Source organism: Sebastes fasciatus, chromosome 11, assembly GCF_043250625.1.
Source record: "Sebastes fasciatus isolate fSebFas1 chromosome 11, fSebFas1.pri, whole genome shotgun sequence".
NCBI classification, from domain to species: Eukaryota; Metazoa; Chordata; class Actinopteri; order Perciformes; family Sebastidae; genus Sebastes; species Sebastes fasciatus.
The window spans coordinates 27,524,949-27,550,461 of NC_133805.1; the positions used below are offsets into that span (position 1 = coordinate 27,524,949).

The following is a 25,513-nucleotide window of genomic DNA, read 5'->3' on the forward strand; positions in this document are numbered from 1 at the left end:
TTCTATATTTAAATTTTTCATTTGCTGTGTTTTAAACTTCCCCAAGAGATCCCAATAAGGATTTGATTTCTGGTGTGTCCTACGTATATGACAACAAAATTTAATCATGAGATGACTGAAATATTAAATTAGAGCGATGGAACTTATTACATCGTCATGGATTTATTTCTCACTTATTTATTTGTGCATTAAGTTCATTTAAGGTCCCATATCATGCTCATTTTCAGGTTCATACTTCTATTTTGAGTTTCTACTAGAACATGTTTACACGCTTTAATGTTCAAAAAACCTTTATTTTCCTCATACTGTCGGCCTGATTATGCCTGTATTTACCATCTGTCTGAAACGCTCCGTTTTAGCGCATTAAGATGGAATTGCAACTAATTAAGTTGCTAGGCAACAGCTTGGGTCCATGTGTACTTCCTGTCACCTGATATCATTCACACATACACTGCAACCAGGAATAAACTGGGAAACATTTAGAATGTTTACGTTTAAAACTGGTGTAAAGGGTCTAAATATTGTATATTTGTGACATCACGAATGGGCAGAAATCCCGACAGCTTGTTTCAAATGCAGAGTTTCTGAATACGGGCTGTGTGTGTTTCCCTGTGGATTGAGTGTTTCGATACTTTCACAGTATTTATAAAGACTTAAACGGACTGTTTGTAACTTCTTACATGTATAAATCACCCGGGTCGGGTCGGCTCACATATGCGCGCTCGCATATGTGGACACATACAGTGGATGTTTGTGCAGAAATAAATGCTGCAGCTCCTCCAGACCAACAGAGGTTTTCTGTGTCTTGTGAAGTGACGGGGCTCCGCAGCGAAAAAAACTTTATCGTCTCCGACCGGGTGCCGGTGTCTCCCTCTGGCCGCGGCTGGGAGGCTGAGGCAGTAAAAGCCAACACTAGGATCAGCATTGATCTGGTCAGCTAACATAGATATAGAGTGATATTGTGGTTTTAGCTGACGTGTGTTGCCTCACTGTTTTGACCAATGCTCGTTCATGTCTATTTAGAGCGAGCACAAGCGCGAGCCCGACGCTGACTTTCGTTGACTTAACGGCCACAGGCGTTGCTGTTAACAAGCATTTCTGATTCTTACAAACGGTCCCTTTAAAAGGACCGTTTGTAACTTTCTAAGCGTATAAATGTAGCGGGTCGGCACACATGCGCGCTCGCATATGCGCGCTCGCGTGTGGCCGCTGTCTCGTCTCCTCTGCCTGCTCGCCTTCACTCAGACAGCTCACTCCACACTGCAGAAGAGTTAGTTTAGCTCTGAGACTATCTAGTGAATGTACAGTGGACGTTTGTGCAGAAATAAATGCTACAGCTCCTCCAGACCAACAGAGGTTTCCCGTGTCTTGGGAAGTAACGGGGCTCCGCAGAGAGAAACGTTACCGTCCCGTTACCGACCGGTTGCCGGTGTGTTCCTGCTCTCTCCGGCTGCGGGTGGAGGGAGACGAGTTTCTCGCTGGGGAGCCCCACTGCTGAAGCCTGCGCTGAGGCAGGAGAAGCTAACATTACTGCCAAGCAGCTGAAATATAGAGTGATATTGTGCTTTTAGCTGACGTGTGTCGCCTCACTGTTTTGAGCGATGCTCGTTCATGTCCATTTAGAGCGAGCACAAGCACGAGCCCGACGCTGACTTTTGTTGATTTCACAGCCACAGGTGTCGCTGTTAAGAAGCATTTTTGAAAGTTACAAATAGTCCCTTTAAGCCTGCTTTATAATAATAATAAAAAACATGAAAATCTCACTTTTATTATAATATGGGACCTTTAAAGTCAATGTGAGTCAGACCAGAGCTGCCTGGCAGACACTAATGAGGGCTGCACCTTTAACACCAGCCCTGGACGCTCCCTCGCTCTGCGCATGCGCACTCAAACAACTCATCATGTCAAACCTCAGAAATGAAACTAACAGCTACCTGATGAGGTGCTGATGATCGAGCAGGTAAAGACTCTCACGCTACTAAAGCTACTAAAACTCCTCTAAATGGTTGCTAGCAGCGACTCTAACACTCGTCTTCTGTCTCATAAACTAACTTTCCTTGTTGGAGGCGACAGACATGTTTACCTAGCAGCTAACAGCTAACTGACTTAGCCGCTATGCTAACGTTAGCCGTCAGTGTGGCAGCTCGTTACCAGGAGCCTCCTGACAACCGCTCACATGACTAACCACTGCCATGATGACGTTACACGTCAGGGAACATGATGGTTTTAATGTGTTTGTGTTTGTAGTTTGGGATCGCTTGGGGGCTTGTTAAAGAACAAGCCACAACAACAACAACAACAACAACAACAACAACAGCATCATGTTTGGTAAGAAGAAGAGAGCCCCGCAGCCCAGAGGCCAGGGCGCTGCTGCAGCCAAGCAGGTAACAACAACAACAACACACTGTCATTACTGTGTTCTCTGGCTGCCAAGGGGTGACTTACCTCTTAATGTGTGCTCTCAGATGGGTCTGTTTGTAGACCTGGACTCTGAGGAGATGATGATGGGCATGGAGGGCAATCTGGACGACCCTGACTTGGAGGCTGAGCTTGCTGCTATCACTGGAAATAAAGCTGCTGCTGGAGGAAGAGCCAAGCAGAAGGGGAAAAGTGAGTGCACTGGTTTGGATTAATGGTCCTGTGATTCTCAAAGTGGGGTCCGGGGACCCCCCAGGGGTCTGTGGCAGTGGCACCCTGTGTACGGGTCAATCAAGTGGTTCCAGACCAAACTCAGAAAACCATTTCTTTATGGACCTGTCTTTGTCACGTTGAAACAGGAAAGACCCTTCCTCAAACTGTTATTTCAAAGGACTCGCAATACTGTTATCTGCTCCTTTTAATTGTCTTTTTCTTTATTAAAATAAAAAGTATGATGTTTTAAGCCCACGTTAGCTTTTTGTCAGGTACAGATGAATTAACACTGCAGATAACAGTTCTGCAACACCTTTGGGAGGTACAGTTACAGTTATTTTGCACTCCGCTTCTGCACAAGATAGAAGTGTGTGTGTGGACATATTCACTTACTTTTGGACATATAGTATATTATGATACATCTAAGTTGCTCAAAACCTCCTGCAACAATGTGACCAAGAAATGTATCTCCATATTTATCATCCTGGGAAAGTGGTTGTGCTAGTTATAGATAACTATTGATGTTTACATTAATACTACATTATCATGTAATATGTATTGTTGATACACGGCATCATGTTTGTGTCGTAGGCCCGCTGCCCATGGACGACATCGCAAGAATGGCTGACGAGTGTATGAGAGATATGGATGACGATGAAGATGACAGTAACCTGGAGGACGACGAAGATCTATTGGTTGGTGCCGTTGTGTATATTCATCTCTTGCTCTCGTGCCAGGGTATGCGGCTGCCATTTACCAGACACGTGTTATAAATACACTGGAATGAATCGGAGCAGCTGTACGAACCCAATGCAGTCATCCAATAAACAACAAACAATAGAGCCATCAAAGAGAAAGCTGTATTGCTTGAGGGCCTTTTGGCCACGTGGCTTAAAAGTCTTGTTGACCTCACGCGCTCATTGTGAGTCTGTAATATCAAGTTTTACATTTATTAATTGGTGGAAACACAAGTATAGTACTTATTGGTCTGAAATAACAAAGTACCCTATGTTGTACAAAGTGGTACAGAGTTACTTTGTGCTGCAACAGCAGAAGTCAGTTCAGTGACAAACAGACTTTTCTTGAAATTTTGCATCTTTTTAGCTGGGTTGTTTTAGTTCCTTGGGTACATGAGAGGTACTTCAAATGTATTATTATTATTTTAACTGGTATTTTAATGGCTAAAAGTTTAAGGAAGGAAAAAAAGGTATACTTTATTTATCCCTCAAGGGGAAATAAAAATGTTATGCCTCCGCGCCAGTGACAGCCGTGGCCCGAGGCATTATGTTTTCGGGATGTCCCTCCATCTGTCCGTACCATTCTTGTGAACGCGATATCTCAGAAAAACACCTGGAGCGAAATTCTTCAAATTTGGCACAAACATCCACTTGGACTCAAGGATGAACTGATTATGTCAATTTGGTGGTGAAAGGTCAAGGACACCGTGTATTCCATAACTCTAAAATTTATGTCAATTTCACAAAGTTTCACTTTGTAGTTATATATTCACACACAGGCCCAAAATACATACGTTGTTTCAAATGCATGAAACCCACAACTTTCACATAGTGAGAATATCATGTTCTAGCATCTTTGTTATCCTAAACACTTTCCTGTTTGATGAATTTCCCACTTCATTGGTTCATTCAAGGGTTCAGTAATTACAATAATCCCCAGAGCAATGCCAGTGTCAACATGACACGTGACTGAAACATTACTGCGTGGTGGAGGAGACCAGGAAGCCGGTGCAAAGATCTTAGAACCGGGGCGCTGTTTTCCACTTTCTTGAACTACATGAGGTCTCTTGCAGTGAATAAACTGCCGCTGTATGATCGCATTTTTACTGAGACCGGTAAAGACAGCATTGCATTAGTCAAGCCTACTAAAGAAAATAGCAGGAAAAACATTTCTTAGTCCTTTAATTCTTGATCTACTGTATTCTTAAGGTGAGTTTGTAGCCAACAATATACTCCTGCAAAGATGAGGACTAATGTATCCAGACACTGATCCTCCTCTCAACCACAGACTGTAGATACAGATGGACAACACGTCTCCACCTCCTCCCACTGTACAAAAGTATCATTTGGAGCCAGAGTCTAAGCAGTAGTGATCGGGGTGCTGGAGCCGCGGTATCGAGGTCCCGCCCACACACTCACCCAAGCCAATCACAAGCCGAGCACGGCCGCAGCCTGCTAGCGTGAGCCGCCTAGCTGCTACGTTAGCACCACGGTAGCTGTTTGGCAAGAAAGACGCAACTAACCATAATATCTCTATAACACATGTTCTATTACACAGACTCGTGATGGTTATGGAAAGTTAAAGTTACATCTCCTCACTCGTACATTTCCAGAGCCTCCGGCTGCGACTACTCACTCACTCAGAGCAGCTGTCAATCACAGCTGTCAATCATGATGTCTCACCCCCTTTTTATGGCATCAAATAACTCATTAAAGCCAAACACGGAGGGGACTGGATTTATGACCTATAGGCATGTATGTTCTGTGTGAAATAATGCTGTTCAAATACCACAGTGACTATGATAATAATTAGTTTTACAGCTCATAAATTCCAGTTTAATTAGGCATTTAATTGTTGTTTATTTATTGATTTGTAGCTCCTTAATTTCATCTGCTCATTTTGGTTCACAGAACTTTAATTTGTCAAACAACTGCATGTTTTTTACCAAAGCCTTGCATGTGAACAATCAAAGTTGTCTGTTGATCAGTTACAGTATTTTCCCCCCATCAGGCAGAGCTACAGGAAGTGGTGGGTGAGGAGGAAACTGAAGAGCCTGTTATCATATCCTCCGCATCCTCTGCTACTGCTGCATCTCCTCAAGCTGAAACACCAGAGTCGCCACTGACGCAGGTACACTACACGTTGCTCGCTGCCAGCTTTGTAAATTGACACCAGCAGCCACCAAAATCCGTGTCAAAATCTGTTGCCGGTAACAGGAAAGGACAGACATATTTGTCCTCCTTGCCTTCTGCTGGTTTACACAGTTAGCTGCCAATTTTGATCTTAAATCCTCTCTCCTCTTTTTTTGTGTAACTGTATCTCCAAACAATTTGTTTACTAGATAACGTGACTGAATAGATAAACTTGAGATATTAATGTTCCACTCTTTCTGGTAAGTCTGTGCATTCCTGTAAAAAACATTTCCTGATACTTATCCCACCTGTGTTTCGGTCTACTTGAAACACTTTGAATACTTTGTTCCTGGAAATCAGTATTTTTTTCCCTCCTATTATTTACCTGTAACAAATACTTTCTCAACCCACAGTTCTGAGTAATTTCTTGACCTACAGTGTAGCGTAGATTTACTAGATAATGTTGACAGTGCCTGCCTGTTGTTTTGGTGAATCAGCAGGAAGTAAAGGTGTCCTCTGCAGCTCCCGGCAGCCTCCAACACACCCTGGAGGAGAGAGTTGTCATGTACAAGACGGCTTTACAAAACGCCAAGACCGCAGGGGAGACCTCCAAAGCCAGGAGATACGATCGCGGCCTGAAGGTGAGTAAAACTACTGCCTAATGACAAGATACATACGCTTAAGGTGCAGAATTACAGCAACGTTTTCTTCATAAATTATTGTCTGTCATTATTAAAATATGGGATGGGTTACCATGGGATTTTCAAATGTCATGAAATTGTTCTTATTAATGACTTATAATTTATCTATAAAGAATTACTAAATGATTAACTAACCATTACAAAAGACATTAATAACAACTTAAAAATCCTTATTAAAGGTGCCTCACTGGAAAGTGATACTGGTCGGTTGTATAAATTAACAATAAGAACAATTTACAAAATCAGATTTCTTGAATTACTTGAGAATAACAATACAATAATCCACGTGACATTTCGTTTTTGTGATCTTAACACATAGTGTGATGAAGTATCTCTGTGTTGAGAATTGAGTATTTTATTGTATTATCTCTTATCTTTTTTAGTGGTATTGAATACCACTATTCAATTTTCCAAACTTCATTTTATTCTATTCAAGAGGTGAAATACAATCTTTTTTTTTTTTTTTTTTGCTGAAAATAATTAGTTATACAGTATATTTATTTAATAATTTAAATTATGTGAGCAACACTAAAGCTGCCCAACAGATATTCATAGATTAGTGTCTGATCACACTGTTCAGGACATTGTGCTGTTTGTCATCTTTTAAGTAAGTTCTCAAATCCCATAATTTGAGATATTTACTTATTTTCTTGTTTCACAATTATGTTTATAATTTGTGCCTGGAATTACTAGGCTGCAGGGATGCTTCCTTCCTTCACATTAAAGTTACTACGTGGAACTTTTAACTGGTTATGAAACGGTCTTAATTTAATACTGATGCCTCTATATGACGTACATCAGTAAACAACACCATCAGCGAGAAGATTGGCTATTTCTGTATGGTTGTTCTTAATGCTTGTTATCGGTGCCACCGAGTCTGATTCCGGCAAAATCAGACGAAATAATACCGGTTCACTAGAAACTCCTTCAGCTCAGACTCCGTTGGGCTTCCGGCAGCGGCAACACCACGCTGCTGGGGGCCCCGGCCGTGTTGCTGGGCCCGCTGGAGGGAAAGGAGGCAAGGAGAACTAGAACCAGGACTGCGCGGGGGCAGAATGTCAGACCCTGCTGCAGTAAAACAAGAGTTTTTTCAAACGGACCCTGGTGTTTGGAAGCACTACCGCTTTTCTCCACAGGGATCACCAACATGAAACCAAAATGAAAGTTCCTCGTAGTAGCTTTAAATACTTTTTAAAGGGACTATTTGTAACTTTCAGAAACGCTTGTTAACAGCGACACCTGTGGCCGTTAAGTCAACGAAAGTCAGCGTGGGGCTCGCGCTTCCTCGCTCTAAATAGACATGAACGAGCATCGCTCAAAACAGTGAGGCGACACACGTCAACTAAAACCACAATATCACTCTATATTTCACCTGCTTGGCAGTAATGTTAGCTGACCAGACGAAGGTCTCTCCATGAATCAATGCTGATCCTAGTGTTGGCTTTGAGGCTGAAGCAGGAAGAGAAACGTTATCGCCTCCGACCGCAGCCGGAGAGAGACGCCGGCACCCGGTCGGAGACGGTAACGTTTCTCTTTCTGCTTCAGCCCTGCTGCAGGAAGAGAAATGTTACCATCTCCGACCGGGTGCCGGTGATAACGTTTCTCGCTGCGCATATATATGCGAGCGTGCATGTGTCCCGACCCGGTACATTTATACGCTTAAAAAGAAAAGTTACAAACAGTCCCTTTAAATTTCAGACATCCTGTACAATTGCAGATGACACTGATTGTTACCGTTGCTCTCTACAGACTCTGGGGTCGATGTTAGCTGCTGTTAAAAAAGGAAGACCTGTGAACGAGGCAGAGATCCCTCCTCCTGTTGCCACCGGAGCCCCGAGGGCCGCCTCTGATCCTGCTGTCCCCCATCGACCTGCTCCCCCCATACCCTCGCCTCCTGGACCCACTCCTTCAGATCAGCAGGGGAAGTCGGAGGCCACGTCGCCCGCCGTACCGGAGATCGTCACCCCCAGCAGTGAAGAGGAGCAGTCGTCCACCGCCACCCTGCTGGCTCTGAGCACCGTCCCGTCTCCAGAGGAGCAGACAGAGGAGCAGACAGAGGAACCTGCAGACCAGCCACATCAGACAGATGGTCCGTGGTAACACTATAAGCCACAAACTACAAACACACTTTAAAGATGGTCCAAAAATGTGCCTCTGGGATATATTACCAAGACATTTGGTATCCTAGACGGTGTTATTTTTATTCCTTTTCCAAAGACTAAAACCAGATATCAAAGGAGTAGACGTTTAACAAAAGTTGCCTCATACTGTAGCAACAGTAACAAAGGCAGGTACATGCTGAGGGTTGGTATAGCTAGACTTGTGAGATTGTAAATCCATTTTTTGGCCCTCAATTTCAGACAAGTTGGCTAAATATTAGTGCATTAGGTTTAATAATCCACAAGTCAATTTAGTTTTATTACTTTTATCTTTCATTTTGATTTCCCATCCTGTATTCCAGCACACTTTGCATACAGTGCACACGTTGTGAGCTTCTCAATGTGGGATGAATGACGCCCTTTCATTGTGGTAACTGTTCTGCGTTTCTGTCCTCGTGAATCCACAGCGAACGAGGCAACCAAGGCGTTGCTTTTGGAGCGGCAGAAAGAGTACAAGATGGCAGCTCTGAGAGCCAAGAAGCAGGGAGATGTGGAGCAAGCTAGGGATTACTTCAAGACCAGCAAGGTGAGCAAAGAGACCACAACCCTGAGTGATTTGTTTAAAACATGGACAGTGTCCTCCGTGCAGAAATTTGTTTCGGCAGTGTTTTGTATAAATTTGAATCTCCTAAAAATAGGTTTTCTCTGTTGTGTGCAAGCATTTTATTCTCAGTGAATAATTGTTTCAACGTGGTGTTAGGAAATTACGGTGTGGAGGAAATGTGCTTATGAGATGACAAGTAGACTAATGTGTAACCTTCTTTGTAGAATCTGGAGGGTTTTGTTTTTGAAATTTCAAAATAAAAAAATATTTATTTTGAGCCAAATAAAATGATTCAATGCTTTTTACAAACTTGATGAAATTCTTGATATCATACAATATCAGCAGGGTACATCACTATTGTCTTCCCTTATGATTAAATAATATATAATTGCTGTAATAGCTATTATTATTATTATTCAGTCTTGAATGTACCTCTCTATCACTACATGCTAAATTTACATAATAAAGCCTTCTGTTTCTGCTGCAACTGGAAGCAAACATTCAAACTATTTTGCTAAGCAGAGCAAGTTTCTGCTGTAGGAATGTAGCAGCAGCTGCATTTGTGACAATAGACACTGTGCTTTTTTAACCTGATGCTTTGCAGGATTATTGCTAAAGACAAAAATCACATTTTTCTTTTTTCTTGTTCCTGTTCAGAATTATGCTCTTGTACTTTAATTTAACATCTTGTCTTAAGTTCATAGACCAGACATCAGTCATGAAACTAAACCAATTTAGATGTTTTTTTATGTCTCATAAATCTTAAAATGCTAACATACAGTTCCACATCCTTATTTGTGCAGTCTGTGGTCTGAGCCTGTTGCTGTATATATTCTGACTGCAGCATTTCTCTCTCAAGTATGTGAAACATGCCAACGATTTGGAAGTAAACAAAGACCATCATTATGTCTGATGAGAGTTTGGGTTTGTTGTATTTTGTGGTGCAGAGGTTCGATGTGGTGATTGAGGCGCTGGAGAAAGGACAAGCAGTTGACCTGAGCGGCCTTCCTCCGTCTCCAGGACAGGGTGAGGAACACCGGTATAACGTGGAATAAGTGTATAACACACAACCAAGCAAACTTAATTTATACAGCTCAGAAGTTTCAAGGTGATGGAAAGGGGGGAATATAAGAGACAGAAGAGAAATAGAGAAATTGAAAACTGGGGCTATTTTATCGCATGATTGTCCATGATTAGGAGGGAGATTTGTCAAGTATTTAATACTCTTATCAACATGGGAGTGGGCAAATATGCTGCTTTATGTAAATGTATGTATATATTTACTATTGGAAATCAATTACCAACACAAAACAATAACAAATATTGTCCAGAAACCCTCACAGGTACTGCATTTAGTATAAAAATATATGCTCAAATCATAACACGGCAAACTGCAGCCCAACAGGCAACAACAGCTGTCAGTGTGTCAGTGTGCTGACTTGACAATGACTTGCCCCAAACTGCATGTGATTATCATAAAGTGGGAATGTCTGTAAAGGGGAGACTCGTGGGTACCCATAGAACCCATTTTCATTCACATATCTGGAGGTCAGAGGTCAAGGGACCCCTTTTGAAAATGACCATGACAGTTTTTCCTCACCAAAATTTTGCACAAGCTTGGAGGGTTATTTAACCTCCTTCGCGACACGTACGTAAGTATGACATGGTTGGTACCAATGGATTCCTTAAGTTTTCTAGTTTCATAATCAGTATATTCATAGCTTGAAAACTGAGCCTGCTTTAACCTAAAAATCGCAAGTTACATTGTCCGTAAAAGAAATTAGTGGCGTTAAAACAAATGTATGTTAACGCGTTATTATTGTTAACTTTGACCGCCCTATTGAAAACAAATGGGTTTTGAGATGCTTTTTAAAGAGGTGTACTGATTTGGCTTCTTTGATACTTTGAGTAATAGTAAGATTAAAAAAACATCTATAAAACACTAATGGGAAGTGATTAGAAATAAATTATGCAAAAAAGACATTGAAAAAGCAGATGTAGTTTTTGCAGGTGACTTATGATCAACCCTAAATAACAAAAGCAGCAACTTGTTGGGAAACTGCAGACCTATTTGAAATGTTTTTGTTTCCAACACAAACTCTGGATTATATTTTAATGAAGTAAAGACATGAGAAGAATTGGGTCTAGAAACCCCAAAAGAGGTCACACAGGATCTTCCAGGAAGGGAATGTAAAGGAGGAAATGTATTATCAGTAGCTCCAATAAAATAAGTAACTAGTTTAACTGGACAGAAACCTGTTTGTATCTGCTTCTGTATTTATCTGGTGTTATTGTGTTTCAGCTGCAGGAGGAGGCTCTGCTCCAGTGAAGGAACCTTCCTCTGGGCAAAACATAGAAGTCACCCAACCGGTTGCAGCAGCTCCAGGTAGTAATAATATCAATATTAACTAGCTGTTATGTATTTGCATGTTTGTCTTTGCCCAGTCATGCACTTCTGTTTCCCCTTTATCTTTACAGTACAGTATTTTATGTCAATCAGCTAATGGGAGGTGACTGCAACGAGAAGAACATCCATTGCTTGTGTTGTGCATGGTTATGTGTATAAAACATGCCTACAGAGACAACACTACATTCAGTAAACTTCTACATGGCTGATATAATGATAATTTGACAGGCTGCCATGAGTGAATAGAAGTAATGGAAATACAGTCAAACTAGAACTATGTGTCACTGGAGCCATGTTTTGGATGACAAAACAAAAGAAAGAAGAAAACCAACTTACTAATGTGTAGAGTTTTGAGTTTGTCTAACTGATATTTCTTAGTATTTTCAGTAGCCACGCTAGCAGCATAGTCAGTCGGTGCGGTCTGAAAAATCTCAACAACTACTGGATGTGTTACCATGGAAATTGCTACGGTTATTCAAGGTCTCCAGAGGATAAATTCTTCTGACTTTGGTGACCATCTGACATTTTATGTGGTGCCATCATCAGGTCAAAATTTCAATTTGTCCAATACTTTGGCGTATTTTACAAAAACTATTAACATTCTCACCAGCCTCAGCTGAAATTTGTGTTAGCGTTAAGCTTAAAGCCTTGATGTCCCCGAGTACAGCCTCACAGCATGACTGTAGATTCTTAGAATTGTTTAATAACATAATTTTTTTTAGGTAAAATCTCAAAACAACACATATTGAGAAACTCTCTGTAAACACTGTTGTTGTTCTCCCTCAGCCGCTGCCCACCCATCAGCCCCTGCAGTTCCCAAAACCGCGCTGGAGGCTCTCGAGCAGAGACGAGCCAAGTATGTGGAGGCGTCCAATCAGGCCAAAGCCAGCGGAGACGACCGCAAGGCCCGAATGCACGACCGTATCGCCAAGGTACAAGGAGAAGACTCTCCTCTGATGTCTGCGTCTACATTTACAGAACTCTGCTGCTAAAGCTGTTTGTCAGGCTCTTGCTACATGATTATCTCTCAGTTACAGGTGTAATAAATAGAATGAAGCCGGCACATTATAACAAAATATAAATCAGAGTTTTCATATGTGAAATGTAGTTTAAGTTTAGTCAGAAGGAAATATGAAGTACAAAGTGTTCAGTGTAACAGTGAATACAATATTTAGTTGAGTTAAAACATGTTGGTCTCATTACATCTTCTTTTTTGTCAGCTAGTTCATTTTAGAGACAGTATGACAGAGATTTCTCATGTTTATGGAGACATTAGAGTAAGTGTATGGGCAAATAATATAAAAATGTAAATATAATAGGGCTGCCAAAGCGATCACGATAATAACGCGTTAACGCCACAAATTTGTTTTAATGCCACAAATTTCTTCAACGCATTAACACAACTTGCGATTTGTAGGTTGTAGCGGGCTCAGTTTTAAAGCTAGAGTGAAGATACTGGCATCATATGAAACTAGAAAAACCTAAAGAATCCATTGGTACCAACCAGGTCATACTAGCTTGTCGCAAAGGACACTACATAACACTCCAAAGTTATGCTAAATTTTCGTGAAGAAAATCTGTCATGGCCATTTTCAAAGGGGTCCCTTGACTTCTGAGCTCAAGATATGTGAATGAAAATGGGTTCTATGGGTACCCACGAGTCTCCCCTTTACAGACATGCCCACTTTATGATAATCACATACAGTTTGGGGCAAATCATAGTCAAGTCAGCACACTGACACACTGACAGCTGTTGGGCTGCAGTTTGCCATGTTATGATTTGATTTGAGCATTTTGTTTTTTACCTGTGAGGGTTTCTGGACAATATTTATCATTGTTTTGTGTTAATTGATTTCCAATAGTAAATATATACATACATTTGCATGAAGCAGCATATTTGCCCACTCCCATGTTGATAAGAGTATTAAATACTTGACAAATCTCCCTTTAAGGTACATTTTGAACAGATAAAAAAATTTGTGATTTATTGTGATCATGTGATTAAATCGCGATTAAATGTATTAATCGATTGACAGCCCTGAAATATAATAATGATATCAAAATATATGTGTGTATGAAAAAAGAAAAAAACAGTACAGACATTAAACAACAAAACGGCACTATTCCTGAAAGCACTGTGAAGACTTCTAGCACTTTACTGCAACAAATCCTTTCTCCCTTTACCCCATTATGTCAGCATTAGCTCCACTCTGTAAATAATATTCAACCTCTCTCCTCCTGCAGCAATACCAGAGTGCCATCCGAACTCACAAAGCAGGAAAAGCAGTCAACTTTGACGAGCTGCCGGTTCCCCCTGGTGAGATGCTTTTGTCATGTTTTTTTTTAGTTAAGTGTAAATTCCAAGTCCCATTTAGCTCTGTGAAATTGGATTGGATTGGTTTTTCCGGCTCTGTAGTCCTGGGGTGTGACTGTGTACTGCATCATCTTTAAAAGCTGTCAGTGAGTCTCTGTATCAGCGCCACAAGATGTGTTTTGTACTCGACCAAAAGAGTAAATCTAGTGTTTAAGAACTGTAATGCCAGTCAGAATGACAAATCTGCTTTTATCTTTCAGGTTTTCCTCCAATCCCGGGCCAGAAGACGACAGGAGCAGAGCAGGGATTCATTGCTGCTCTGGAGGCAGCCGATAAGCTCGCCTCCACTGATGCTACAGAAATAGCAGATGAAGATGAGGAGAAGGAGGAGGAGGAGGAGGTGGGCTATCATTATTATCATTTTTTGATTTAGGTTTTGTGGATAAATTGTTGATAGTGTGTTTTTTGGTTTGTTGCAGTCTAAGCCTGCTGTTCCAGAGGAGCCAAAGAAGCCCACGTTAGATGTCCCCACTGCAGGGCAAAGACGGAAAAGGACTCCGTCAGCTTCACCTGACAGGACATCCACCAGGGGAGGAATCTCACCAACAGGTCAGTCCCCAACAGGAAACATGTCCTGAAGCAGCTCACAGAAGTCTATTTCATTTCTGTGACTATTAAAAACATTAAAAGTTATTCAAGTGCTTTTAACGTTTGTCTCTGTAGCAGCACATGTTGACAGAGTTCTGTGATGTGAGATGGACAATACCGGCACAAGAGACCAAAATCAATGATAAAATGAACGATGCACATACACAACATTACGAATCAGAGTGGCAACGATTAGTTAATTAATCAATTAGTCGATCGACAGATAATAAAATTGGCAGCTATTGTGATAATTGATTAATCGTTTGTCATTTTTCAAGAAAAAAGGTAAAATTCAAGCTTCTCAAAAGTGACTATTTGCTGCCATATGTGAGCGTAAACTGAATATCTTTAGTTTTTTACACTGTTAGACAAAGTCAGACAAAACAAACAAATTGAAATCATCAGATTAATCGATAATGAAGATAGTAGGACTGTCAATCGATTAATCGCCCATTTTTTTATCTGTTCAAAATGTATTTTAAAGGGAGATTTGTCAAGTATTTAATGCTCTCAAGGGACCCCATTGAAAACGACCATGACAGTTTTTCTTCGTCAATATTTAGCGTAAGTAGCTTCACTCTAGCTTTAAAACCGCTACAACCTAAAAAGTTGCAAGTTGCGTTAATGTGTTAAATAAATTAGTGGCGTTAAAACAAATTTGCCTTAATGCGTTATTTTGACAGCCCTAGAAAATAATTATTAGTTCAGCCCAAGTACTAATAACATAACAGATACTCTCCAGACAAGAACAAAAACACCTCTCTGACATACAGGTCTTTCCACCTTCAGCCACGCTACAAATGACCGTATTTGGATCACTGTGTAAGAGAGTGAGACAGCCATACCTATTAATATAAAGCATCTCTGCAGAGATAAACCTGATCCCCACTGAAAACTTCATCTGGTTACAGTCGGTTTACTTACTGTTTTTCTTCGTCCTCCAGCGGCTCAGCAGCTGGAGTTCCTGGAGGGCAGGAAGAAGCAGTACATGAAGGCGGCTCTGCAGGCGAAGCAGAAGAACGACATGGAGCAGGCAAAGATCTTCCTCCGCACCGCCAAGAGCTTCGACCCCTTGATCGAGGCTGCCCGCAGCGGCAAGACTGTGGACATCAGCACGGTAAAAAAGTCCTATAAAAAGTCATAGTATAGTGTGTCATTAAAAATGTCATACAAAAATCTAACCACTGACCTTCCGATTGGTGGACGACCTGCTCTACAGCCACCCCATGCAAAATAACTGATGTAAATCAGGTTATTACACTATGTCATAAACAAAGTCATAGTATAGTATGTCATAAAAAGGTCATGAGATGTCATTGTATAGAATGGTAACAATTCCAGATGTACTGTACCAAACCATCAGTTCCTTGTCAGGGTTCGGTTGCTCTCTCTGGATATATATCCACTAAAGCTGTACCATTGTTCTTCAGCCATATCATTTTTCCACTTCAATCTTTCCAACATGCAACAATTTTCATCGTTTGTTCCCTCCGTATTTTTATTTTAGGAGTTTGAGACTCTCTCCAGCTTCCTAGAATCAACCGTGTATAGGCTATTAAGCCAGTCGTTAATACTAAACGCAGATTTACTCAACTGCTGCACCACAGTTTGTCCCCAAGGAGACATAACTTTGATGATCTAGGTGCGCTTTATGTCATTTAATTGTGATTCTTTTGTACAATCGTAACTAAATTAGACCGTGGTGGATATGAGGGGTATTACTAGTGCTCCTTTCCATCAGAATATAAACAGCATTTCATGTCTGATGTGAACACATGGAGAGTCCCACTGAGGCTGACCCTCTCTGTGCTGTGACCTTCAGGTGCCGTCGCCCCCTGGTGACGAAGACGAGGACTTCATCCTGGTTCATCACAGCGACGTGCAGATCTCTGAGAAGGCAGAGCAGCTTTACACACAACTGGCCAAGATCCTCAAAGAGCAGTACGAGGTAAAACTACACATCATCATGATGTTCTGTCCACGGAGTATTAATCAAGATTATCATTAATCAATTCTGGAAAAGGAAACTGTTATTGCTTCTTTTATTTGATACTATCTATGAACATTTAGACTTTTTTCCATCCACAGGGCATGTTTGCAATGGGATGAAATTACATTTCTCATATCACCAAACTCTTATCTCATCATCATGTAACATTTTCCAAATACAAATGTTGATTCCTAAGGGTGAAGTATACTAGAGCATCATGTTCAGTTAGTGCAGGATGTTAATGAGACTGATGTTTATCCTCTTCATGAGTAAATGTGGTCATTGTAACAGACTAGCAGTAAAAGGAAACAGAATAGAAACAAGATGTTTTTTAAATGAACATTATATAAATATACAAAATTGATGCACACATCAATTATGTGGTTGGAAAACAACAGAACTCTCCGACACTGATATGAAGTCTCATTACAAAGTAGATTAAATTAATAAAATCAATTTAGTTTGTGTATTTCCCTTTTTAATTTAATGATACCTTAGTAGACTAAGACACTTTAATCTCTCCAGAATCCAACGTTTTCATCTCGGATGCCGACGAAGATTTAGTTTTCCTATTCCCCGTCTGGTTGCTCCACAGTTTTCTTGTTCTGGCTGTGAAGACAAACATTTTCCTTGAGATGTCTGAAATTGATTCTTCTTCCTCCTTTTTTTTAGAAATGTATGACTCACTCCAAGCAGTTCACACACCTGGGGAACGTCACCGAAACAACAAAGTAAGCTTTACAGACTAACAACTATTTTCATTGGCACTAAGCCTGTTTATCTTTTTGGATTCAATTCCTTATCCATTTCCTAAAATTACTCCATTATTCAGTTAAACTGTACAAACAAAATTACAGAAATCTGTTTTCAGAGCCCAGAGTGACTTTATTAGATTGTTTATTTTGTCTCACAGTCCAAAACCATTATTACATTTATTACTTGAATTGATTGATTGATTGATTGATTGATTATAAGGTTACAATAAAACAACTAATTATTTTCTATATTACTTTTTTTTGCATCTTTGATTGAACTGTATACCTGATTAGTTAAATCTTAAAATTAGGGCTGTCAATCAATCAAAATGTTCCTTAAAGGGACATTTGTCAAGTATTTAATACTCTTATCAACATGGGAGTGGACAAATGTGCTTTCTTTATGCAAATGTATGTATATATTTATTGTTTGAAATCAATTAACAACACAAAACAATGATAAATATTGTCCAGAAACCCTCACAGGTACTGCATTTAGCATAAAGAATATGCTCAAATCATAACATGACAAACTGCAGCCCAACAGACAACAACAGCTGTCAGTGTGTCAGTGTGCTGACTTGACTATGACTTGCCTCAAACTGCATGTGATTATAATAAAGTGGGCATGTTTGTAAAGGGGAGACTCGTGGGTACCCATAGAACCCATTTTCATTCACATATCTGGAGGTCAGAGGTGACAGTTTTTCCTTAGGATTTCTAGTTTCATATGATGCCAGTATCTTCACTCTAGCTTTAAAACTGAGCCCGCTACAACCTCAGAAAGATTGATTGCCTTAAAGATGCCTTAAAGATATTAGTGGCGTTAAAATGAATTTGCATTAATGTGTTGTTATCGCGTTAACTTTGACAGCCCTAGTTAAAATACACAGTGAACAACAGCGTGATGTTATATAGATAACAACCACATAGTCGACTGATGTCTCACAGACGATCTTCCCTCTTCCTGTGCGTGTGTGTGTGTGTGTGTGTGTGTGTGTGTGTGTGTGGTGTGTGTGTGTGGTGTGTGTGGTGTGTGTGCGTGCGTGTGCGTGTGTGTGCGCTCCAGGTTTGAGAAGATGGCGGAGAGTTGTAAGAAGAGTCTGGAGGTCCTGAAGCTGGCTCAGTCCAAAAGTCTGCCTCCTCCTAAACACCACTTTGAGGAGAGATCCTTTCACACCGTCAGGTAGATATTATACTGCAAAAGTTAGATAGAAGCTTATGTTAAAGTAAAAGATGCTTTGTTTAAATATTTAAAATGTTTAAATATATATATATATATATATATATATATATACAGTACACTCCCTGGTTGTTAAATACACCTACACAATTTAATGCAATACAACAGATCTGCCACAAATTCTATATTTAGGAAGATTATAATGTTCAGTTTTTGTTGACCCTGTCAGAGGTGTTAACTCAACTATATGTTTATTATTGAGGTAGTAGTTCAGACTTTTAATAATAATAATTTGGCCACTGAGTGTATGTTTGATATATTGGAGGCTATATGTGCCTTGATATTTTACATCAAACATTTTGTATTATGTATTCAAACATTAGAACTGCTAACTCCTCTGATTCTTTTCTTTCTGCCCTTTTTTTTTTTTCCTGAAGCATTTTTGACTTTACTCCGTTTTGTGCTTAATGTGGGCGCCAAAGCAATAAATCACTCATCTCTATTTCTCTGTCTTTTCATACAAACGTTCTCTCTTCTTTCCTTGGTTCCTTCCTCCCTTCTTTCCCTTCTCTTCAGGATATTTCCAGACCTGAGCAGCACTGACATGGTTGTTGTCATCGTCAAAGGGATGAATCTTCCTGCTCCGAGTGGTAAAAACAATCATTGTTATCTGTCAGGCCTTATATACAGTACAGCAGGTCCACATGGTGTCTGCAAGTACTGCAAAATAATACTTCTGAAAAAAACGACTTTGGTTTTACGGCTCCAATTCAATTTTTGAAGCCTTCAAATGATTGTTTCTTGCTTTGCTGTGATTCTGGTAAAACAGTTTAACCTTAAATCTTAATTAAAATCTCTCAGTAAGTCAACAGTTATTTTCATTTTGTATTTTTTCTGTTTGAATTGGGTCTTGTTCTCAGTTTCAAGTTCCACTAAAGTCTTAAATATAAGTTGCTGTGACCTTTAGCTTTATGTCATTATGACCTTTTGTCATTCAGCTTTTTGAAATTCAGTCAAGAGTTTTAAGGTTTGGTTATAAAAAAAAAATAAAAACGCTGGAGGAAAAGCACATACTGGTTGATTCGTGATAAAGTTTCTCTTTTCCTTCAGGAATCCAAACAAACGATCTGGATGCATACGTCAAGTTCGACTTCCCGTACCCCAGCACGGTAAGACAGTCAAACTACAGCTCGTTTTCATTTTCACAGCCGCCGCCCGCCGGCTGCTGAGACGATTTAAACAGCTGACGTCTCTCCTTAAAGTGTTTGGTTTGTGTTTTGTTGCCACCAGGAGCAGCCGCAGAAACACAAAACAGCTGTCATCAAGAACACTAACTCCCCAGGTGAGACATGAACAACATCGCTGTAGGTAGATGTGGATATTTTATTTTCAGAATATTATACTCTACTCTTCTGATTGAAAAAAATTGTTTTTCTTGAGGGGCAGTAAGTTTGACAAGCATGTGCTGAAGTTATCTTACATAAACTTAAAAATCTCTTCAATTTATCTAAAATTGAAACAAACAAAATTAAAATGATTGTAAATATCGGTATTTTATACCTTGAACTTATTTTTCTGAGATGACACATTTATGACTATATGAGCAATTTTATTTTAAAATAATAAAAACAAGAATAAATCAACGCAAAGATGTATTCTGTCTTAAGAATACAGTATATTGAGAATAATAATCAGGTTTAATGCCAAGTAGGTAGAAATACAAGTACTGCAAAAGTTAAGTCATAAATATAAAATAGAAATTTACAACAAGAAATCTGAGAATATGTTTGATTTTAATGAAAAGACCTGTATAATGTTTTAAAACTAAAAGTACTGACTAAAGAATGTGCAAATATTCACAGTACAAAATATATCCAAAGTGCAAATAAAACTAACTAATAATAATAATTAACAATAATTTATATTACATTCCAGGTTAATATGGAGTCATTTGAGTCACTTTATAGATTTTGTTTACAAAATAGTTTTGTTTTTTTTAACAAATGTCTTCATCTCTTTTAAACCAGAATACAACCAGAGCTTCAATCTGTCAATCAACCGTAACCACCGTGGCTTCAGGAGGGTGGTGACGTCTAAAGGCCTCAAACTGGAGCTGCTGCACAAAGGGTGAGTCACAGCCAGCTGCTCAGGCTGCTCCAGCTGCTCCCGCTGCAGGGCAGCGTCCTCACGGAGCTGCACTTTGGTAATCGACCGCAGCAGCAGGTCGCTGTCAGAGACTGTGAGGCTTTTCTGGAATTTGTGGCTCAAATCTCAGAAGTCAAAGCTTCTTTAAACGCAGCAAAAAAATAATCGTATTCCCTGCTCAGTCATCACCATGTGAAAACAACATCAAGGCAGCTGAATATGAATGGACATAGCTAATGATTATCACAGCATTATCACAATATTGATACGTTATATATAATATTTGCTCAAATTGTACACAAAAAAGATATTTGCAATAATCATGTCAGCACATTCATTTATATTAAAAGTATATATTTGTGTTTTTACTCTAAACAAAACCCCAAAATGTTTTTATAAAGTGACATATTTTGGTACAATTAAACTTTTCAGTGTTCATTTAGACATAAAAACCCTGATATATCTAATAATAAAAACATATCGCCCAGCCTTACGACTAAAAAATCACTGTAATGGATGCTGCGAGTTGATTTTCATATTGGACTGAAAGGAAAGGAGGGGAAAAAACACAACATAACATTTATCAAAGTAATATGAAATCTTACGTTACGGGACTAAAACATGTGAACCCACAGGAATGGTCCTTAGTTTTACGTGCAAATTTGTCAGCAAAGTATCTCCGAACACTGCAACAAGTAAACAGGTGAGAGCCGGAGCTGTGTTTTATTATTCATGTGAGAGTAGCTAATAAATAAGCAGTGTGTTGTTCAGTGTTGAGACTGTTGCATTGATGCTGTTGCTGTGTGTCGTCTCACAGCGGTTTCTTGCGGAGCTGCAAGCCGATCGGGACGGCCCTCGTAAAGCTGGAAAAACTGGAGACGCAGAGTGAAATCAGGGAGATCGTTGAGGTGAGTTAGATCGAAAAGCAACACCACGAAACAAAGCTCATTGAGAGAAATGGAGCCATATCAGTCATTTTATCTGAGATGTTTACTGAGTATCTTGGACCCTTGTGTCTCTCTCACCAGGTGATGGACGGTCGTAAACCCACAGGCGGTCGCGTTGAAGTGAAGGTCCGACTGCGAGAGCCTCTGAGCGGACAGGACATGCAGACGAGCACCGAGCGCTGGCTGGTGATCGACAGGTCACAGGTAACATGAATCATAGTGTTTTTTTACAGCATTGTTATCTCAAAAGATGAACCTGAGATTGTGTAAAAACACGTCTGATGCTCGTTCTTTTTTTATCTCCAAGGTTCTCGTTTAGATACTGCTGCTGCAAGATGAAAGAAGATTCACAAGATAAAGGTAATTGTCTTCCTTTTTTTTTTGTCTGTCTTGAATGAAAATTAAATGAATTGTTTGACGTAGGAAATACACTAGCCTTGAGTTAGATGAGAGGATTGATACCACTTGCAGTTGGGAGAATGGTGTTGATCTTCTCATCTAACTCTTGGAAAGCAAGCCAAGAAGTGACCCACTCTTTTAAATGTAGGTGTTCAGGATGCGTTTGATTCACCCGACTGATAACAACTTCTTTGTCTTGCAGATTAAAGGCACTCAATCAGAAACACTTGGAGGAAGAGGAGGAGTAGTAGGGGGAGGAGGAGGGAGTTTGGTACGTGATGAGGACGGTCTGTTGTTCGGAGTCGACTCAGACCTACACGGGTTTTTGACTTGTTAAACTTTTGCACATTTTGCAAGACACAAGAGCTCCCTTTCATACTGCAGTCCACCAGGAGACACGGAGCTGGTTTACAGTAGTGTCTGTCTTCAGTCTGACACCAGCTGAGGGACAAATACTTGTTGTCTAAATCGAGGGATGGATTGCTCTCTGGTTTGTACGATCGCTGGTGATTCACACAGATTGAATGCAGATATAAGCCCGTGATGCATCAGGGCAGACTCGCGGCACAACGTTTCCCCAAAAAGGTCTCCTCGTGCATCACTCCATCTCCTGGAGGACGGCAGACAGCGTGTCCTCTGCTGAGGGGCTCGGCGTCGAGCTAACCTGATCCTGCTGCCCGACATGACTTTAGTTAATATAATATATCAGAGAATGTGTACATATTCCTCATATTATTACAGCTCTGGTATCTAGAACTGCACCTATGCACTAATACCAAAGTAATCACTGTTGCTGTAAAATCCTGCATATTTGAAAACCGCCCTTTAGCTGCCAAAACCTGTTACGATGACGCGAGAGTTTAATGTGCGACGGGACTGTTTTTATTATTTTTTTCCCACACAATTCATCTGGTTTTCAGTGTGAGAACACAGGCGGACGCAGCAGCTCTCAGATGTTTTAAAAGGAGTAAGCCAAGAAAATGATGGTACGATTTAAAGACAGGAACAATTTATAGAATTATTTTGAAGACCACGCCCTTTTTTTGGCACCTTCCACTTTCATTAGTTAAGTCCTTTAACTGTGGTCACTAAACTGCACTCACACTTATCCGTGGCTTTAGGTGTGTTAGATTTATATTTGTCTTGTTTACACTCACTGGCACAAATTTGTGCGGATTAGAATCACAGCTGAGCCAAGTTTGGCTGATCTTTAATTGTTAATGTCTAAAAAGCTAAATGTTCATTTTATCTTGAGGCAGACATCCATTCAAAGTCATTTTAAGTAAACACGATTGGGTGACTAAACTTTCATATCATATCCTGTACATATTTTAGGAATAGTTCGACCTTTTGGGAAATATGCTTATTTTCTCAAGCGAATAAGTGTATTTTCCCAAGATGTTGAACTACTCCTTTAAATATGTGGAACTACTTTTTACAACTATGCATCAGAGTCCTTCGTTTTTTTTTAAAGGGCCAGTTCACCCAAATTACAGGAAGGATTTCTATTTTCTTTCTTACTCATTGCGATATCAACCCATGCAGATTAAATTTGTTTTATGCTGCTCACAGCTTTAAAATAACATTTGAAATACTTAACAATGTTGAGATTGAAGGTTGATTCTTGACCTTGGAATTTACAACTGGGAAAATAATGAACTTCCAAACTCAACTTTTAAGCTAACATGGACAAGAAGAAAAATAAAATTTGAACCTCAACCATAACTGCTGATCAAAAGCTCCAGAACAGCTACTAAATGGACCTTTATGGTGGGATTGTTTTGTCAGTTAACGTGTCATTTAATAAACAAAGTCCCATGTAAGTAGTTTTATTGGAGCAACTTTCATCTGAAGATTTAGTCCCAAATAAACACTGTTACTTTGAATTATAAAGAATAACCAGAAAATAATTTTTTTTTGGGGGGGGTAGTAATTTGAGTGAACTGACCCTTTAAAGTTTCAACCGCAGCATTGTAATTAATGCTACACAAGAAGCCATAACAAACACACTGAGCCAAATACATAAATACCATCTTCCAACAGGTTTACCTCAAAACTGTCTGCAACATTATTGAGTTGCGAAACATTACTGTGGTCACATTTCTCCTTTTTAGGAAAACATCATGAATCAAATTTAAGTTTTCTATAAACACTTTGGCCTAAATATTTAAAACATACTGTTACCCATCATTTTATTTTCTGTTAAAACATACTTGTTTGCGAAGATCGATGATGTCACGTTGTTTATATTTACAAAATGATAAGCTCTGTAATAATAATCTCTAAAACAGAATCAAGGCTATATTTTGTTTTTAATTGTGGATTGAATTTGCCTATCCTGCTTAAAAATATACCAATTAAAATATCTTGTTTAATTTTGCACTGTGAATTATTTAATATTTGTTGTGTTCTTTCAGTAATAATCAGATTTAGGAATGAAACTTTTGAAGAACCTGAACAGAAGTCAAAAACTAAACACTCATTTAAATTTTCTATAAGTTTTTATTTTACATATACTACAGTTTTTTGATAAAGACCACTTTTCTTGACATTTGTAGTGTAAAGGGGGAAAAAAAGATGTACAGGGTTTTTGGCTTTTCAAACATTTTTGACTGATGTTTATTTAAAAAAAGGAAAAAAAGAAAATTGTTTTAACAAAAACCCAGTTTTTTAAAGTTTCATCCACAAACTAGAAGATATAACTGTTAAAATGCAAAGTTGATTTGCTCTCGTCACCGTTTTCAAGCTTGTTTGCATGCAGTGTTATAAGTTTGGATAGTAACATCTCACAACTGAATACAAAACAAAAAAAAATGCTACTTTTTCAGTCAAACAAATTGCACCTTTTTTTTCTTTTGGATTTAGGACATATTGCACACGTCAGATAATGCCAAAAAATAAAACGTAACAGAAAACAGGAAGTCAGAAAAATAAATCCTCACGTCTCCTCTTCATTAATGCTAATTTATAAAAACAGAACTGCCGGCGGCGGCTGATGAACGTCACACAGTGAAGACACAGTGATTGAGATACACCACCTCTGGTATGATCACAGTAATAAACCCAGAACTGACGACCTTTTGACCTCTCATTCAGTCTTTACTGAACATTTCTAATCAGCTTCACTAACATTACTTTGCTACAGTAGCTCCTAAAATACTTCAGTACTAAACGAATACAGAACAGCTACGGGTCTAATTTTGAAGCGTCGGCTCGTCTGCAGATTTTCGTGTGATTGTCTGATTCTCACTTGTGATGACGAGATTGTTTTTCTCCGATGAAATGCTTCGACAAAACCTCTCGTACTGTATTAACAGTAGTGTTTTTGTGTAGCCCCTTCTGGTTTTATATTAGCATGATTAAAGATGGAGGAATTGCCATAATGCAGAATGATTACTGTACAGAGCATTTTGACATGACAGGGTGGTTTTTGGTGATTAGTCTAGCCAGAAACAAAACACACACATTTTGCAGATTTGAACAGAAACAGGAGGAATACATTCTTATATTTTTTTCCAGGTCCATGTTGCTGAAGGAGAGCACAGTCCAGAGCAGAAAGAGACGGGCTGCAGCGATCCGTTTAGAGTTGAGGCCTTTTCAAATCGACAGGGTTCCTACGCAGGTCTGAAAAGTTTTGAAAAAGTCTGGAGCGGGATGTTCATGATTTCAGGGCTTTGGAAGGACGATCAAGTTGCAGGAAATGTGAGATGAAATACATTCAGCTTCAGGTCAATCAAACTCTTGTTTCTGCAGGAACCCCGGATCTTTACAAACAACTTTTCTTTTCTGCCATTGAAAAAAAACAAACACTTGTCTTCCA

General features: G+C 39.6%; 1 protein-coding gene across 3 annotated transcripts; it reads left to right on the plus strand.

Moving 5' to 3' along the window:
- The first annotated feature begins 1,862 nt into the window (after window positions 1-1,862).
- cc2d1b (coiled-coil and C2 domain containing 1B) lies at window positions 1,863-24,072 on the plus strand. Of its 3 annotated transcripts, none has more exons than XM_074651980.1 (26): window positions 1,863-1,960; window positions 2,248-2,384; window positions 2,466-2,610; window positions 3,223-3,326; window positions 5,380-5,499; window positions 5,999-6,142; window positions 7,952-8,291; window positions 8,769-8,887; window positions 9,853-9,931; window positions 11,208-11,291; window positions 12,099-12,244; window positions 13,557-13,629; window positions 13,887-14,026; window positions 14,106-14,235; window positions 15,219-15,391; window positions 16,097-16,222; window positions 16,937-16,995; window positions 18,089-18,205; window positions 18,779-18,852; window positions 19,313-19,371; window positions 19,493-19,544; window positions 20,230-20,329; window positions 21,165-21,255; window positions 21,376-21,498; window positions 21,602-21,654; window positions 21,896-24,072. In XM_074651980.1, the coding sequence occupies exons 2-25, from the start codon at window positions 2,322-2,324 to the stop codon at window positions 21,611-21,613; spliced, it is 2,673 nt and encodes an 890-aa protein (XP_074508081.1). In that variant the 5' UTR covers window positions 1,863-1,960; window positions 2,248-2,321; the 3' UTR covers window positions 21,614-21,654; window positions 21,896-24,072. The 3 variants fall into 3 exon arrangements, with proteins under 3 accessions (XP_074508081.1, XP_074508082.1, XP_074508080.1); XM_074651981.1 differs by having other exon boundaries at window positions 6,002-6,142; window positions 13,887-14,027; window positions 14,104-14,235; XM_074651979.1 differs by lacking the exon at window positions 1,863-1,960 and having other exon boundaries at window positions 2,187-2,384; window positions 13,887-14,027; window positions 14,104-14,235.
- The last annotated feature ends 1,441 nt before the right edge of the window (window positions 24,073-25,513 follow it).

Bases quoted from the DNA above. Each gene is read 5' to 3' on its own strand.
- cc2d1b (XM_074651979.1), top strand. From the start codon at position 2,322: ATGTTTGGTAAGAAGAAGAGAGCCCCGCAGCCCAGAGGCCAGGGCGCT. The intron at 15,392-16,096 runs GTAAAAAAGTCC...TGTGACCTTCAG, and splicing joins AGACTGTGGACATCAGCACG to GTGCCGTCGCCCCCTGGTGA. The intron at 16,996-18,088 runs GTAAGCTTTACA...TGTGCGCTCCAG, and splicing joins AACGTCACCGAAACAACAAA to GTTTGAGAAGATGGCGGAGA.